Raw genomic sequence first — 12,215 nt, 5'->3', positions numbered from 1 at the left:
GGCGGGTCAGTATCGGCGGCCGAGCAGGTGGTGTCGTCGACGTGGTACTATTTGCACGAGGCGGGCTGGCGGGGTCGGCGATGCTGGAGACGATGATGATGATGATGATGATGATGGCGGCGAGTGAAAGGTGCGGTGTCCGGTGGAGACGAGGCATGAGGCACGAGGCCCCAGAGCAGCGGGCCCAAGGGTCGCATGCTGCTGACCTGCTCCCTCTCAGCCTTTTTCGCTTTCTTCCGGAGTCGGAAGCTTCCCACTCTCGGAGCCGAGTAGCGCGCCATTCAATCTGGCACCTGAATCGCACGAGAGAGGATCGACGAGCTCGGTCGCGAGAGCGTATGTCCTATGCCGCAGCCAGCAAGCCTGGCAGAGGTGATCAGCCGCCCAGAGGGCAAGCCAGCAGGGCAGGCCAACGGCCGTCTCCAGAAGAAAATTTCGTCGCTGCCCGGCCGCCTGCCTGGCCCCAGCGCTCGGCCCCTCTCTATCTGAGACCCGAGGTCGACTTGCCACACCCACACGGCACAGACACCAGCCGTGGCGGCTGGCCGAGGCCAACGAGACAGCGAAGGAGAGAGGACGATGCGAAAAGCGCTGGAAGTGTATGCCCGTTGAGCCAGAGCAGGGCAGCAGCAGCAGCAGCGACGACGATGAGAGCATCGACGCCGGGGAGACGAGAGATCAGAGAGAGAGCAGGCCAGGCCCACCCCCCCCACGACGGTCGCCTGCCTGATCGCGCCGAGCGTGCTGCTGGCCTGCCTGCCTGCTGGCTGGCTGTGCGAAGAATTTTTTTTCTCTCTGTCTGTCTGGCTCCGCCCGCCCGCTTGGCTGCGATTCCTCGAAGCCCGCGGTTTGCCTCTGTGTCGAGTTTCGGCCCTCGCCCCTCGCCCTCGCCCGCCTCTCGCTCCTCGCCTGGGGCTGGCTGGGCCTTCTGACCTGCTGGCCCGCGACCAGAGAGAGACGAGGCAGCCAGGCCAGGCGGCGTCCGACGGGCTCCTTCCCTCTCGTTTCTTCTGTTTGCACCTTCTCCCCCCCTCACCACCGTCCATCCCTCCCTCATCCCCCCCTTCACCCCACACACAGTCTCGTCACCATGTCCAACGAGGTCCCCGCTACTCCCGTCGACGACACCGTCTACCAGGGTGCCATTGGCATCGGTGCGTATCATGTAGCATGTCACCCGCCACCACCACGGCAGCGAGCGGCTCCCCGCACCGAACCGCCGCCTGGAGCTCCTGGCTACACAGTCAGCAAGCGTAGGCCCACGCTCGCCGGAGCGCAGGCTCCCATCTTGCCATTGAAGCGGTGGCATGCGAGCAGGGAGAGGGCGACAGAAGCACGCTCGCCTGCATCGCCCTCCGAGGAGGCTCTCCTGCGCTCGCTTGCCACCGCGCTCAATGGAGTCGAGCCTCGCCTTTCGACAACGCGTCATCTGCTCTTGCTCTGTCAAGGTCAAGGAGCATGGCAGGCGGGCGGTGGACGTTCGCAGCCCTGGCACCTCGTTTCCCATGCTTTTCCTCTGGCAGCAGCAGCGCTGACAAGACCCGCTCTTGACCATTCCGTCCCTCGCCGATCGTCCCCTCTGCAGACCTTGGTACCACCTACTCCTGCGTCGGCTGGTGGGTCAACGAGCGCGTTGAGATCATCGCCAACGACCAGGGTAACCGCACCACCCCCTCGTACGTCGCTTTCACCGAGAGCGAGCGTCTCATCGGCGATGCCGCCAAGAACCAGGCCGCCATGAACCCCCGCCAGACCGGTGAGTAGCGCCAGTCGGCGGTGTTGGCTCTAGCAAAGCTCGTGCCGAGGCGCACGCAATTGACTCCCGCGCGCCTTACCGCCTCTCCCTTCGCCTCGCCCCTTACTCTGCAGTCTTCGACGCCAAGCGTCTTATCGGTCGCCGTTTCGACGACCCGGACGTCAAGAAGGACATGACTCACTGGCCCTTCACCGTCGTCGACAAGGACGGCTCCCCCTTCATCGAGGTCTCGTACCTCGGCGAGACCAAGCAGTTCTCCCCCCAGGAGATCTCGTCGATGGTCCTCGTCAAGATGAAGGAGATCGCCGAGGCCAAGATCGGCAAGGAGGTCAAGAAGGCCGTCGTCACCGTCCCCGCCTACTTCAACGACTCGCAGAGGCTCGCCACCAAGGATGCCGGTGAGTTCCACGCGTCGAACGCCAGCGACGACGACGACGACGACGACGATGCAGCTGCTTGCCCGGGAGGATGCAGAGAGGGAGATCGACATCCGGCCACACGCGGCCATCGCGACGACAACGACGATGACGGCGACCGCGGGCAGGTCGCACCAGCGCAAAGATTATTTTCTATATTCCATGCTAATTCCGAGGCGTCAGCTATGCGGATAGCAAGAATTTTTACTAAGAACGGCCGTATGAGCGCACGACCTGGCGGCGCTTCTCTTCTCCTGGCGCGGCGTCAGCGCCGGGCCGGGCGAAGCGGAGCGGCGCAGGGCGAGGTTGGAAGGTGGACGGAGGATGGGAAGCGTCGAAGGCGGGGCATCGGGATGGCTACAATCGGCATTGCAGCGTCGTCGCTCGTCGTCGAGGTTTCCATCTGTCTCCACTCTCAGGATCCCACGTCGCTCACACGCTTCGCTCTTCCCTCTCTCTTCGTCATGGCGCCTCTGCTCGCCTTCAGGTTCCATCGCTGGCCTTGACGTTCTCCGTATCATCAACGAGCCCACCGCCGCTGCCATCGCCTACGGCCTCGACTCGAAGAGCGCGACCGAGAAGAACGTCCTCATCTACGACCTTGGTGGAGGAACTTTCGATGTCTCGCTCCTCAACATCACTGGCGGCGTCTTCGCCGTCAAGGCCACCGCCGGTGACACCCACCTTGGTGGTGAGGACTTCGACAACGCGCTCCTCGACCACTTCAAGAAGGAGTTCGAGCGCAAGAACAAGCTCGACATCTCGGGCGATGCCCGTGCCGTCCGCCGTCTCCGCTCGGCGTGCGAGCGTGCCAAGCGCACCCTCTCGTCGGTCACCCAGACCACCGTCGAGGTCGACTCGCTCTTCCAGGGCGTCGACTTCTCGGCCAACATCACCCGTGCCCGTTTCGAGGAGATCAACGCCGCCGCCTTCAAGGGCACCATTGACCCCGTCGCCAAGGTCCTCAAGGACTCCAAGATCCCCGCCGACAAGGTCGACGACATTGTCCTCGTCGGTGGCTCCACCCGTATCCCCAAGATCCAGTCGCTCATCTCCGAGTTCTTCGGTGGCCGCCAGCTCAACAAGAGCATCAACCCCGACGAGGCCGTCGCCTACGGTGCCGCCGTCCAGGCCGCCGTCCTGACTGGCCAGACGTCGGACAAGACCGCCGACCTGCTGCTGCTCGACGTTGCTCCCCTCTCGCTCGGTGTCGCCATGCAGGGCGACGTCTTCGGTGTCGTTGTCCCGCGCAACACCCCGATCCCGTGCAACAAGACCCGCGTCTTCACCACGGTCGAGGACAACCAGACCCAGGTCACGTTCCCCGTCTACGAGGGCGAGCGCACCCAGTGCAAGGACAACCGCCTGCTCGGCGAGTTTGAGCTGACGGGCATCCCCCCGCAGCCCCGCGGCCAGGCCGAGCTGCTGACCACGTTCGAGATCGACGCCAACGGCCTGCTCAAGGTCAGCGCCCAGGAGAAGATCACCGGCCGCAAGGCCAACATCACCATCACCAACTCGGTCGGCCGCCTCAGCTCGACCGAGATCGAGCAGATGATCAAGGACGCCGAGACTTTCTCCAAGGCCGACAAGGACTTCACCGCCCGCCACGACGCCAAGAACGACCTCGAGGCGTACTGCCACAGCGTCGAGGAGACGATCTCGAGCCCGGCCGCCAACATCAAGCGACCAGCAAAGATCCAGGTCGAGCAGGAGCTCGCCAAGGCCCTCGAGGTCCTCGAGGTCCAGGACGCCTCGGCCGACGACTTCCGCCGCGCCTCGCTCCGCCTCAAGCGATCCATGCAGAAGGCCTTCGGTGGTCGCTAAGCGCGTGTAGCCTGAGCGCCGGCGGGAAGCTGGCGGGCTGCGCGAGGCATCAGGCCTCTCATCCGCTCGCTCGCTCCTCGCCGCTGCTGTCGCTGCCCGTGTCTGTCGTGATCCACCCCGCTCTAGGTTCTTTGTTTGCCTCTGGTTTCTTGATAGCTGCGACCCTCCTCGGTCCCCTGACTTTGCCTGCCTCTCTATACAAGCCCTCGGCTCTTGTCCCTCGTCGTTGCGGGGGGGAGACGGCGTTCGATGCCCACCCACTACGTCTCCCTCGCCCCTCGCTGCAGTTGTTCCCCCCCTCCCACCTATCCCCCCTACCCCTCCTTCCCCCAAAAAGGAATGCGGCAGAGAGAAACAGAAACGAAGAAAAAACCGCGACACCGTACCGAAGAAGACGTTGGCCTGCGCTCTTTGCTTGCCTGTGCCGGACTCGGCTTGGCGTGGCGTGGCGCACGGCGCGGACGAGAGACGGGGGCGAGGGAAGGCCTGCGGTTCGCCGCGTACTGTAGGAAGACGCACGCAAGCAAACCAGGAGCAAACGTTGACGGCGTCGACGGGGGCGTCGGTATCGATCCGCTGCGTGGGAATCGCTCGAGGCGAGACGAGGCGAGGCGTCAGCCTGGCCTAGCCTGGCGTGGTCTGGCCTTTGTGGCGTTGCAAAGTCACCTCTTGCCAGTCTTGTCTTGTCTTTGGATGCAAGCAAGCAAGCCTGCGTCGAGGTGGCTTGCACCGCACCTGTGCCATTGACGAGGAGTGGTGAAGCAGCATCTACGACGGGCCCACCAATACAAACGATGTCGGTGCAATCCTTTGTCCTGTCTAGGGAAGGTCTCAGCAGAGGGCAGGGGCAGACGGCGTTCTCTCTTCGTCGACGCCCCGATCGAGAGGCCAGCTGATCGAACCACGCGCGACGTAGCGGAGACAGACGCCGAGGACCGCACGAGGCCCCCACCACCGCGATCTCGCCTTGCCTTTGCTTGTCGACGGCGGCTGCGTTGAGGGCAGCTGAGCGACGGGCTGGGCTGAAACGCGGGCGTGGAAGCGGTGCTGTGCTGTGCCTCCGAGTCGAGTCCGGAAGGAAGCCGCCGCTTGCTTGTTGGCTCACGGATCAACGCCGAGCGAGGTGCAGCAGCAGCACCCTGCTCGACAGACAGCCAAGAGGGAAAGCCCCGACTGACCGAGCGTCGCGCCGCCGAGAGGCAGGCCGGGCGGGCCGACCCGAGCCGCCGCCGACCCCGGACGCCTGGCCTGCCCTGGCCCCGTCGGGCGCCAGTTTCGATGGACGCGTCTCTTGCTTGCAGCCTTCCCCCCGGTCTCTTCCTGCCTGCCTGCACAGCTGGCTGGTTTGTTGACCTTCTACCGCATCCACCGCGGCAAGCCCTCTTTCGATTGTATTCTCTCTCGTCCAGCCTCACTCGTCATCGACACGGCATTCTTAGCGTCGACCAACAGCCTGCTTCTCTTGCTCGTCGACGGGCCTCAATGCTCATGGATCGCTGAAGGGCGGGGGCGCAGGGCGACAGCGGGGGCTTGGCCTCGGGCTCGCCTCCGGAGCGGAAGCCGAGCGGCCAACGCTAAGACTCGGCGTTGATCCGAAAGCAGCTGGCCGCTCCATGCTGGCCAGCCGTTCACCTATGTACGCACTGTGTGCATCGACGAGTTGGCAGGCCAGGCTGACCTCCTGTATGCGCCGCCATGTACACGATGCCACGCTCGCCACCAGGCAAAGCACAGCTAGCTTGCTGCACGCTTGCTTGCTTGCTTGCTCGTCTGCCTCCCACGCTTCCTGGTATTTGTCCAGCTGAGACGCGCAAGGTTGGCCAAACCTTCCTCCAAACCGAGAGTTGGCGGAGCAGGGAAGCGTGTGAGCGAGCTTGCAGGCCGCAGCAGCAGCAGCAGCAGCAGCAGCAGCTGGCCTTATGCTTGCTTTGGCCGACCAGTCTTGCCTTGCCTGCTTCTTGGCATCCCGAGCGAGCGAGCGCTTCTTCCCCTCCGCCGCCTGATGCCTCGGCGCTGCGCTGCGCTGCCCCTCCCTCGCCCTCCGTTGCAGGACACCCTTGCTGCCCCTCCTCCTCCATGGTTTCCCATCTACCACAACCTTGTTTTCACTTCCCGCTCCGGTCCCTTCTGATTCGCTCCTCGGCGTCTCTTTCGCTTCTTCCACCCCGGCTTCTTCTGCTTCTCTGGGATCGCCGGTCGATCCTCTCCGTGCTGGCACGCTTGACAGCGACAACAACAGCGAGCGACAGCGACAGCGACGAGCCAGCCAACCCTCTGGCCTTCTCCCGCCCGCGCTTCTGATCAGCAGCTCAGCTGCTCGGCTTCTCTGCACCTTTGCTGCTTCACTTCGAGTCTCCGCAGCGCCTCCGTTGACCGGAGGATATCTAGTACTGCCCCCTGGCGGAACAGTCGGGTCCTTTCTTCGCCACTTATCTTCCATCGTCCTCGTTGCTCTTCTTCTTCCTTCATCTTACCTCGATCGACTCAAAGAGGACTCTATCAAGAACCCAGGCGGTTCTACTCCTCTGCTTCGCTCCTTACACTCCCTCGGACCTGCAGGCCCTCTCGCAAGCATGGCTCACGGGCCTGGAATCAAGCCTCGCAGGGCGGTCGCGCTCTTGATGGGCGTCCTCGTTGTCCTCACGCTGGCCCTCCTCTCGCCGCATACAGCCTCTGCTCGGCCTACCAAGGATGGCGATGATGGCCTCACCAGCCAGATGGCCCAGGAGGTGCAGGCGCGCGGCGGCACCACGATCCAGGACCTTTCCAAGATGAAGCACGCCCGCTGGGGCCACGGGCCCAAGCCGGTGCGCGGCGTCAACATCGGCGGCTGGCTGATCCTGGAAAACTGGCAGACGCCCTCGCTCTTCCTCACGCCGGACCTCAAGGACAAGAGCATACCCGACGAGTGGACCTGGTCAAAGACGCTCGGCAACACGACGGCCACCCGAAAGCGCCTGCAGACGCACTACGCCAACTGGCTCAACGCCACCGACTTCAAGCGCATGGCCGAGTACGGCCTCAACACCGTCCGGCTGCCCGTCCCCTACTGGGCGTTTGTGCCCAACGCCAAGGAGCCCTACCTGACCGGCCTGCAGCAGCCCTTCATCGCCAAGGCGCTCGGCTGGGCGAGGGACAACAACCTCGACGTCGTCCTCGACCTGCACGGCGTCCCCGGCTCCCAGAACGGCTACGACAACAGCGGCCGCGCCGGGCGCATCGGCTTCGGCGACAGCAAGGACAACATGGACCTCGCCATCCTGGCCCTCATGCGCATGACGGAGCTCTACGTCAACGACCCGTCGTACCGCGGCGTGGTCAAGGCGATCGAGGTGGTCAACGAGCCAAAGGTGGGCGGCGGCGCGGTGCCGCTCGACTTCCTCCAGGAGTTTTACCGCAAGAGCTACGCCGCCATCCGCAATCAGATCGACCCAAAGCGTGCGCCGCTGGTGCCGACGATCCTCTTTAGCGATGCCTTCCTCGACCTCTCGACGTGGGATGACTTTTTCTGGGACAAGAGCTGGTACAAGACGGGCAGCTACGCCATCGACACGCACAGCTACCAGGCGTGGTCGCCGCTCAAGGAGCTGTCGCCCAGCGGCCACATCAAGCACGCCTGCTCGCTCGGCGCGCCGCTGAGCCACACGCGCTCCATCCACCCGGTCGTGGTGGGCGAGTTTGCGCTGGGGATCGAGACGCGCTGCGTGCCGTACCAGAGCTGCGCTGGCCGCAGCATCAAGGACGACGTCGCGACGCTCAACACCGACTCGCAGAACCTGTTTGCGCGCAGGTTCTGGGAGGCGCAGACGCAGACGTTCGAGGGCAGCGGCAGCGGGTGGATCTTTTGGAGCTGGAAGGGCGAGAGCACGGCGGCGTGGAGCTACCAGGCGGCCGTCGAGCAGGGTTGGATCCCGAGGAACCTGGACGAGAGGGCGTTCAGGACTCAGGCGGGTCCCTACTGCGTGGAAAAGTCGCCCAGCGCCGCCGTTTCGTTCAAGACCCGCAGCGGGTAGGCGGAGAGGTGGCGCCGTGGGCTCGGGGCGGGGGGTTACGAAGGTGAAGCCAGGGCCTCGGTATGGCTGCGGTGCCCCTCTGTCTGTCGCTCTCCTTTATTCTCCCTTCCCTTCTTCTCCTTCCTGCATCGCCGGCGGCCTCGGCGCTGTATCCTCCTCTGTCCGTCGTCTGTAATCGGGCGGCTGAAATCACACTCATTGTCTGCGAAAGCCTGTAAGGTCTTGTGCATCGCAAGAAGTGTGGCACTTGCCGTGGCCTGTGAAGGGGCAGGGGAGCCATTTTCGTCGTGAATTTGCGCCTCCTTTTCTGGACAAAGCAGCCCTGACTTTCTGGTAAGACTGGCGAGTTCGCGACGCCTTCCCTTCCATGACTCTCCCTCGGACGCGCAGACGACAGCGCCTCTTGCGTCAGACTGAGGTTCGACTGTTCAGAGCGAGGCTGAGGTCGACATCATGCCTGGCCGCCACTGGGGGGCGAAGGCAGCAACCCGAAGCCAGCTGAGCCCCAGTGCGCGCGCCTTTGTTTGTGTCAAATCACGTGGAAAGGCAGGAGGGTGTGAGGAGGGTTTGGATCCTGGCGGCGCGGCGTCGTTGATCGTCGATCCGGCCATATCATGTCATGTCGACTCATCTGCGTCGAGCCTGACAGAGCGACGGGCAGGGCAGGGCAGGGCAGGGCAGGGCAGGGCAGGGCAGGGCAGGCCGTGATCTGAAAAGGGAAAGGGAAGGAGGGGACGGGACGGGAATGCAAGGAGCATTTCTTCCACCTTTGAGGCGCGTGCATCGCCTGGCCTGGCTTGGCTTGGCTGCACTCGCTTCCGGCTTCTCCCCTCCCCCTTGGAGCCCCTCCCTCGTCCCCTTGCGCCGCGCACCGAAGGGATTCAGCAACGAAGTGGAACCTGCGACATATGCTTACACAGCTGTAGGTAGAGGCTGGTGGGGATGACAGGGTAGAGCGTTGATCGTACAGGAATTGAAGTGCGATCGAGCGCGCCAAAACGATGGCTGACGGGCGCGCCATACGAGCAGGTCCGGGATCTTTCATTCGTCGGGACCGCGGCTGTAACCCTCTTATCGCCACATCTTCGACTCTTCATCTTTCTGTAGAGAGGGGGCGATCCTCTTGGGCGTCGAGCGAAGGACGGTGGACCGGTACGAAGCGCCAAGAGGGAAGAGCGAAGAGGATCGGAGTGCGCCCATGCCGAACGGAAATAGGATGAGGCCTAGGCAGGCCTGCTGGCAGGGAGGGAGGGACCCTCGGCTCGACTGCCGAATCGACGCGCGGAGGCGGCCCTAGCCGCCTGCCGCTTGCCTGGCATCCGGCGCTTTTCGACGTGCATCGTCGGATGGGTCGCGCATCCTCCGCCCTTTTGCCCCCCCTCCTCACCCCTTCGCGAGGATCTCCCCGGTGACGGGCCCCTAACGCCCTTGCAGGCAGAGCCAGGGCATTGCAGGCCGTGCCACGCCAGCATCATTCCTGCCTCCCTCTGCACCGCCCTTCCCCTCGACCATCTTGACCGCCGGCACCGCACCGTCAGCATCGTTTCAGCGGATCTACCCCGCTTAGAGTAGCACAGCACTCTGCAGCAACAGCGCGGTAGCCGGCACGGCACGGTACGGTACGGCTGCAGCAGCTTTGCGCCAATTTGCCCGCGCCAGCCCACAAGGCAGTCGAAACGTGTCATGGTACGGGAGAAGAATGCCACGACGACGTCACGATACGATACGGACGTGCATCCCCTGCCCTGTCCTGCTTTGCTCTGCTCCGCTCTGTTCTGCTCTGCGATGTCGGAATCGACTCGGCGTCTAGACCCGACGGTCATCCTCCCTACTCGTCCCCCTCACCTCGACCTCCAGGCTAAACTCTCCGCCCCTCGAAGGCCTCCCTGCAGAGCACAAGCCCGCGCCTCAATTCGCGGACCGTCCCGCCGGGTCTCGTCCCCCTTTGCCTCCCTGCCCCTTTCTCCTTTGCGCGGGTTCACTCCCGGGGCGCCGGTCTTGGACGAGGCAGCCAGGACGGCAGGCAAGCCAGCACGGCCATGCGCGTGCGTCGAAGTTGGCTAAGCTAGGTAAGCTACCGTACCGTGCCTCGAAGCTCGCATTCGACCTTGCTGGCGGCGTCCCTCGTCCTTCTGCGCCGGTAGAACCCGACGTCCTCTTGCGCCGTCTGCACACTGGTACGCCAGCCAAGCAGCGGTCTGCGCGTCCCACGCCTCTGGCTCCGCAGGTTGCAGCCGCTGCTCCGCTCGCGGCGCTCGCGCGACAGGATACAGCCAACCAAGCTTCGTACGTTGGCCACGGTAGTCGATGGGCAAAAGGGGTGCCGTAGCTACCGGTAGCTCTGGTGTGGGTACGTACAATGCTGAATGGAAGCTCGAGTCTGCAGCTCGCTTCTGTCCGGATCCACTCGACGACGCCACCCGCAGCGATCCGTTCAGTCGCCGACAATTGCACCGTACAGCATGTACCGGCCAGGTAGGTCGGGAGAGCAGGCAGGCAGGCAGGCAGGCAGGCAAGCAAGGTGCCCGCTCCCGAGGGGATGCCAGGTGCGCTGCGCTGCTGTATGTACGCTGCGCTGCCGCGTTTGGTGCTGCCGAACGTCGATCCCTCTGGCATGCGCATCGGAAAGCAAGCTTGACAGGTCATGCCAGGTCCAGGGTCAGGCAAGGGGCGACCATCACGGCCGAAGCTGGCCCACCGCTCCTGGCACAAACAAGGTTTCCTCTGGTACCGTGCTTGATCGACCTCACCGTCCGATCCCAGACAATAGTCTGTCATCCCCCCCTGCCGACCGTCAGTAACCCGCCTACCCAAACTGGTCAGAGGCTCTTGCTGTGGCCCCGTACCTCGCCCATTCTCCCATTGTCGCCTCATCACAACACGTTCGCCCGGAAAGGGCTGCGGCAGGGCCAGGCATGTTTCAGCGCTCATCGACGCACCTACTGCCCATTCGGGCACCAGGCAGCGGCAAGCCACTCTGGGCCTCTCGCCCTCCCTCGGTGTGTTTACCTGGCCAGAGTATAAGACCTCGTCGTCCGAAGCTCTTTCCCATTCTCCTTCCCTCCATCTCCACCCTTTCACGTCAACCACTCCCCCTCTCTCCCAACTTCCCCTCTCTCCCGGTTTCGGCCCCTCGACTCTTGAACGACACACACTCTCTTTGATCCCGTCCCCTACTCCAACAACCTTCACAATGCAGGTTAGTTGAGGCGCGTCCGCACCCCGCGAAGGCTCCATCACGGCCCGCTGACCCACTTCCATTCCTCCCCTCTCCCTGCCACCTTCCCCGCCCGCCCGCAGTACCTCCACTTCCTTGCTGTCGCTGCGGCGGCTTCTGCCTTCCCCACGGCCTTTGCCAGCGGCGTCGAGTCGCGCGGCATCGAGAACTCGGCCAACTTTATCCCTGTCGAGGCCACCCTGGCCGGTCTGTCGGGCGTCGTCAACGGCGTCAAGACGGGCAAGCGCGGCATTGAGAACTCGGCCAACTTTGTCCCCATCCAGGGCACCATTGCTGGCCTCTCGGGCGTTGCCAACGGCATCGCCACCGGTGCCGAGAAGCGCGGCATCGAGAACTCTGCCAACTTCATCCCCATCCAGGGCACTATTGCTGGCCTCTCGGGCGTTGCCAACGGCATCGCCACCGGTGCCGAGAAGCGTGGCATCGAGAACTCGGCCAACTTTGTCCCGATCCAGGGCACCATTGCCGGTCTTTCCGGTGTTGCCAACGGCATCGCCACGGGCGGCGAGGAGAAGCGCGACCTCAAGAATTCTGCCAACTTTGTGCCGATCCAGGCCACGGCTGCGCTCCTTTCCGAGGTCGAGAACGGCATCAAGACGGGCAAGCGCGACAACATTGAGAACTCGGCCAACTTTATCCCGATCCAGGCCACGGCGGCGCTGCTTTCGGGCGTCGAGAACAACATTGCCACTGGACAGGAGGCCTATGAGCACAAGGCCGACGAGATGAAGCACGGCCACCACGCCAAGCGCCACGACGACGACATTGACAACCACGCCAACTTTATCCCGATCCAGGCCACGGCGGCGCTCCTGTCGGGCGTCGAGAACGGCATCCAGGCGCGCGCCCCGCTCGCCGCTGGCCTCAACGGCAACCCGACCGACCTCCTCACGGGCGCCACCGGCGACTCGAGCCCGCTCAAGAGCCTCATCCGCCGCTACGCCGCCGAGTACGACGAGGAGATG

The 12,215-nt window shown here is 64.0% G+C and overlaps 3 protein-coding genes across 3 annotated transcripts in view; all 3 read left to right on the top strand.

The window, feature by feature from the left end:
• Positions 1 to 1,090: 1,090 nt before the first annotated feature.
• On the top strand, positions 1,091 to 3,999 carry PFL1_06905 (uncharacterized protein; the record flags this gene model as incomplete). Its single annotated transcript, XM_007883330.1, has 4 exons — positions 1,091 to 1,154; positions 1,586 to 1,756; positions 1,870 to 2,154; positions 2,660 to 3,999. The coding sequence occupies 4 exons, from the start codon at positions 1,091 to 1,093 to the stop codon at positions 3,997 to 3,999; spliced, it is 1,860 nt and encodes a 619-aa protein (XP_007881521.1).
• Positions 4,000 to 6,572: 2,573 nt separating this feature from the next.
• PFL1_05752 (uncharacterized protein) lies at positions 6,573 to 8,012 on the top strand (the record flags this gene model as incomplete). The annotated part of the gene is made up of 1 exon (XM_007883286.1): positions 6,573 to 8,012. One exon carries the CDS (start codon positions 6,573 to 6,575, stop codon positions 8,010 to 8,012), a length of 1,440 nt encoding a protein of 479 aa, XP_007881477.1.
• Positions 8,013 to 11,205: 3,193 nt separating this feature from the next.
• The window catches only part of PFL1_05751 (uncharacterized protein), a gene marked incomplete at both ends in the record, with an annotated part of 1,648 nt that continues 638 nt past the window's right edge, over positions 11,206 to 12,215 (top strand). The window contains 2 exons of the mRNA XM_007883285.1: positions 11,206 to 11,211; positions 11,313 to 12,199. Of these exons, the coding sequence (XP_007881476.1) occupies positions 11,206 to 11,211; positions 11,313 to 12,199 (893 nt within the window). The remainder of the gene's footprint in view (positions 11,212 to 11,312; positions 12,200 to 12,215) is intronic.

Source organism: Pseudozyma flocculosa, assembly GCF_000417875.1.
Source record: "Pseudozyma flocculosa PF-1 unplaced genomic scaffold scaffold00021, whole genome shotgun sequence".
NCBI classification, from domain to species: Eukaryota; Fungi; Basidiomycota; class Ustilaginomycetes; order Ustilaginales; family Ustilaginaceae; genus Pseudozyma; species Pseudozyma flocculosa.
The sequence above is the reverse complement of the archived record's forward strand: the minus strand, read 5'-3'. Positions and strand labels throughout refer to the sequence as shown.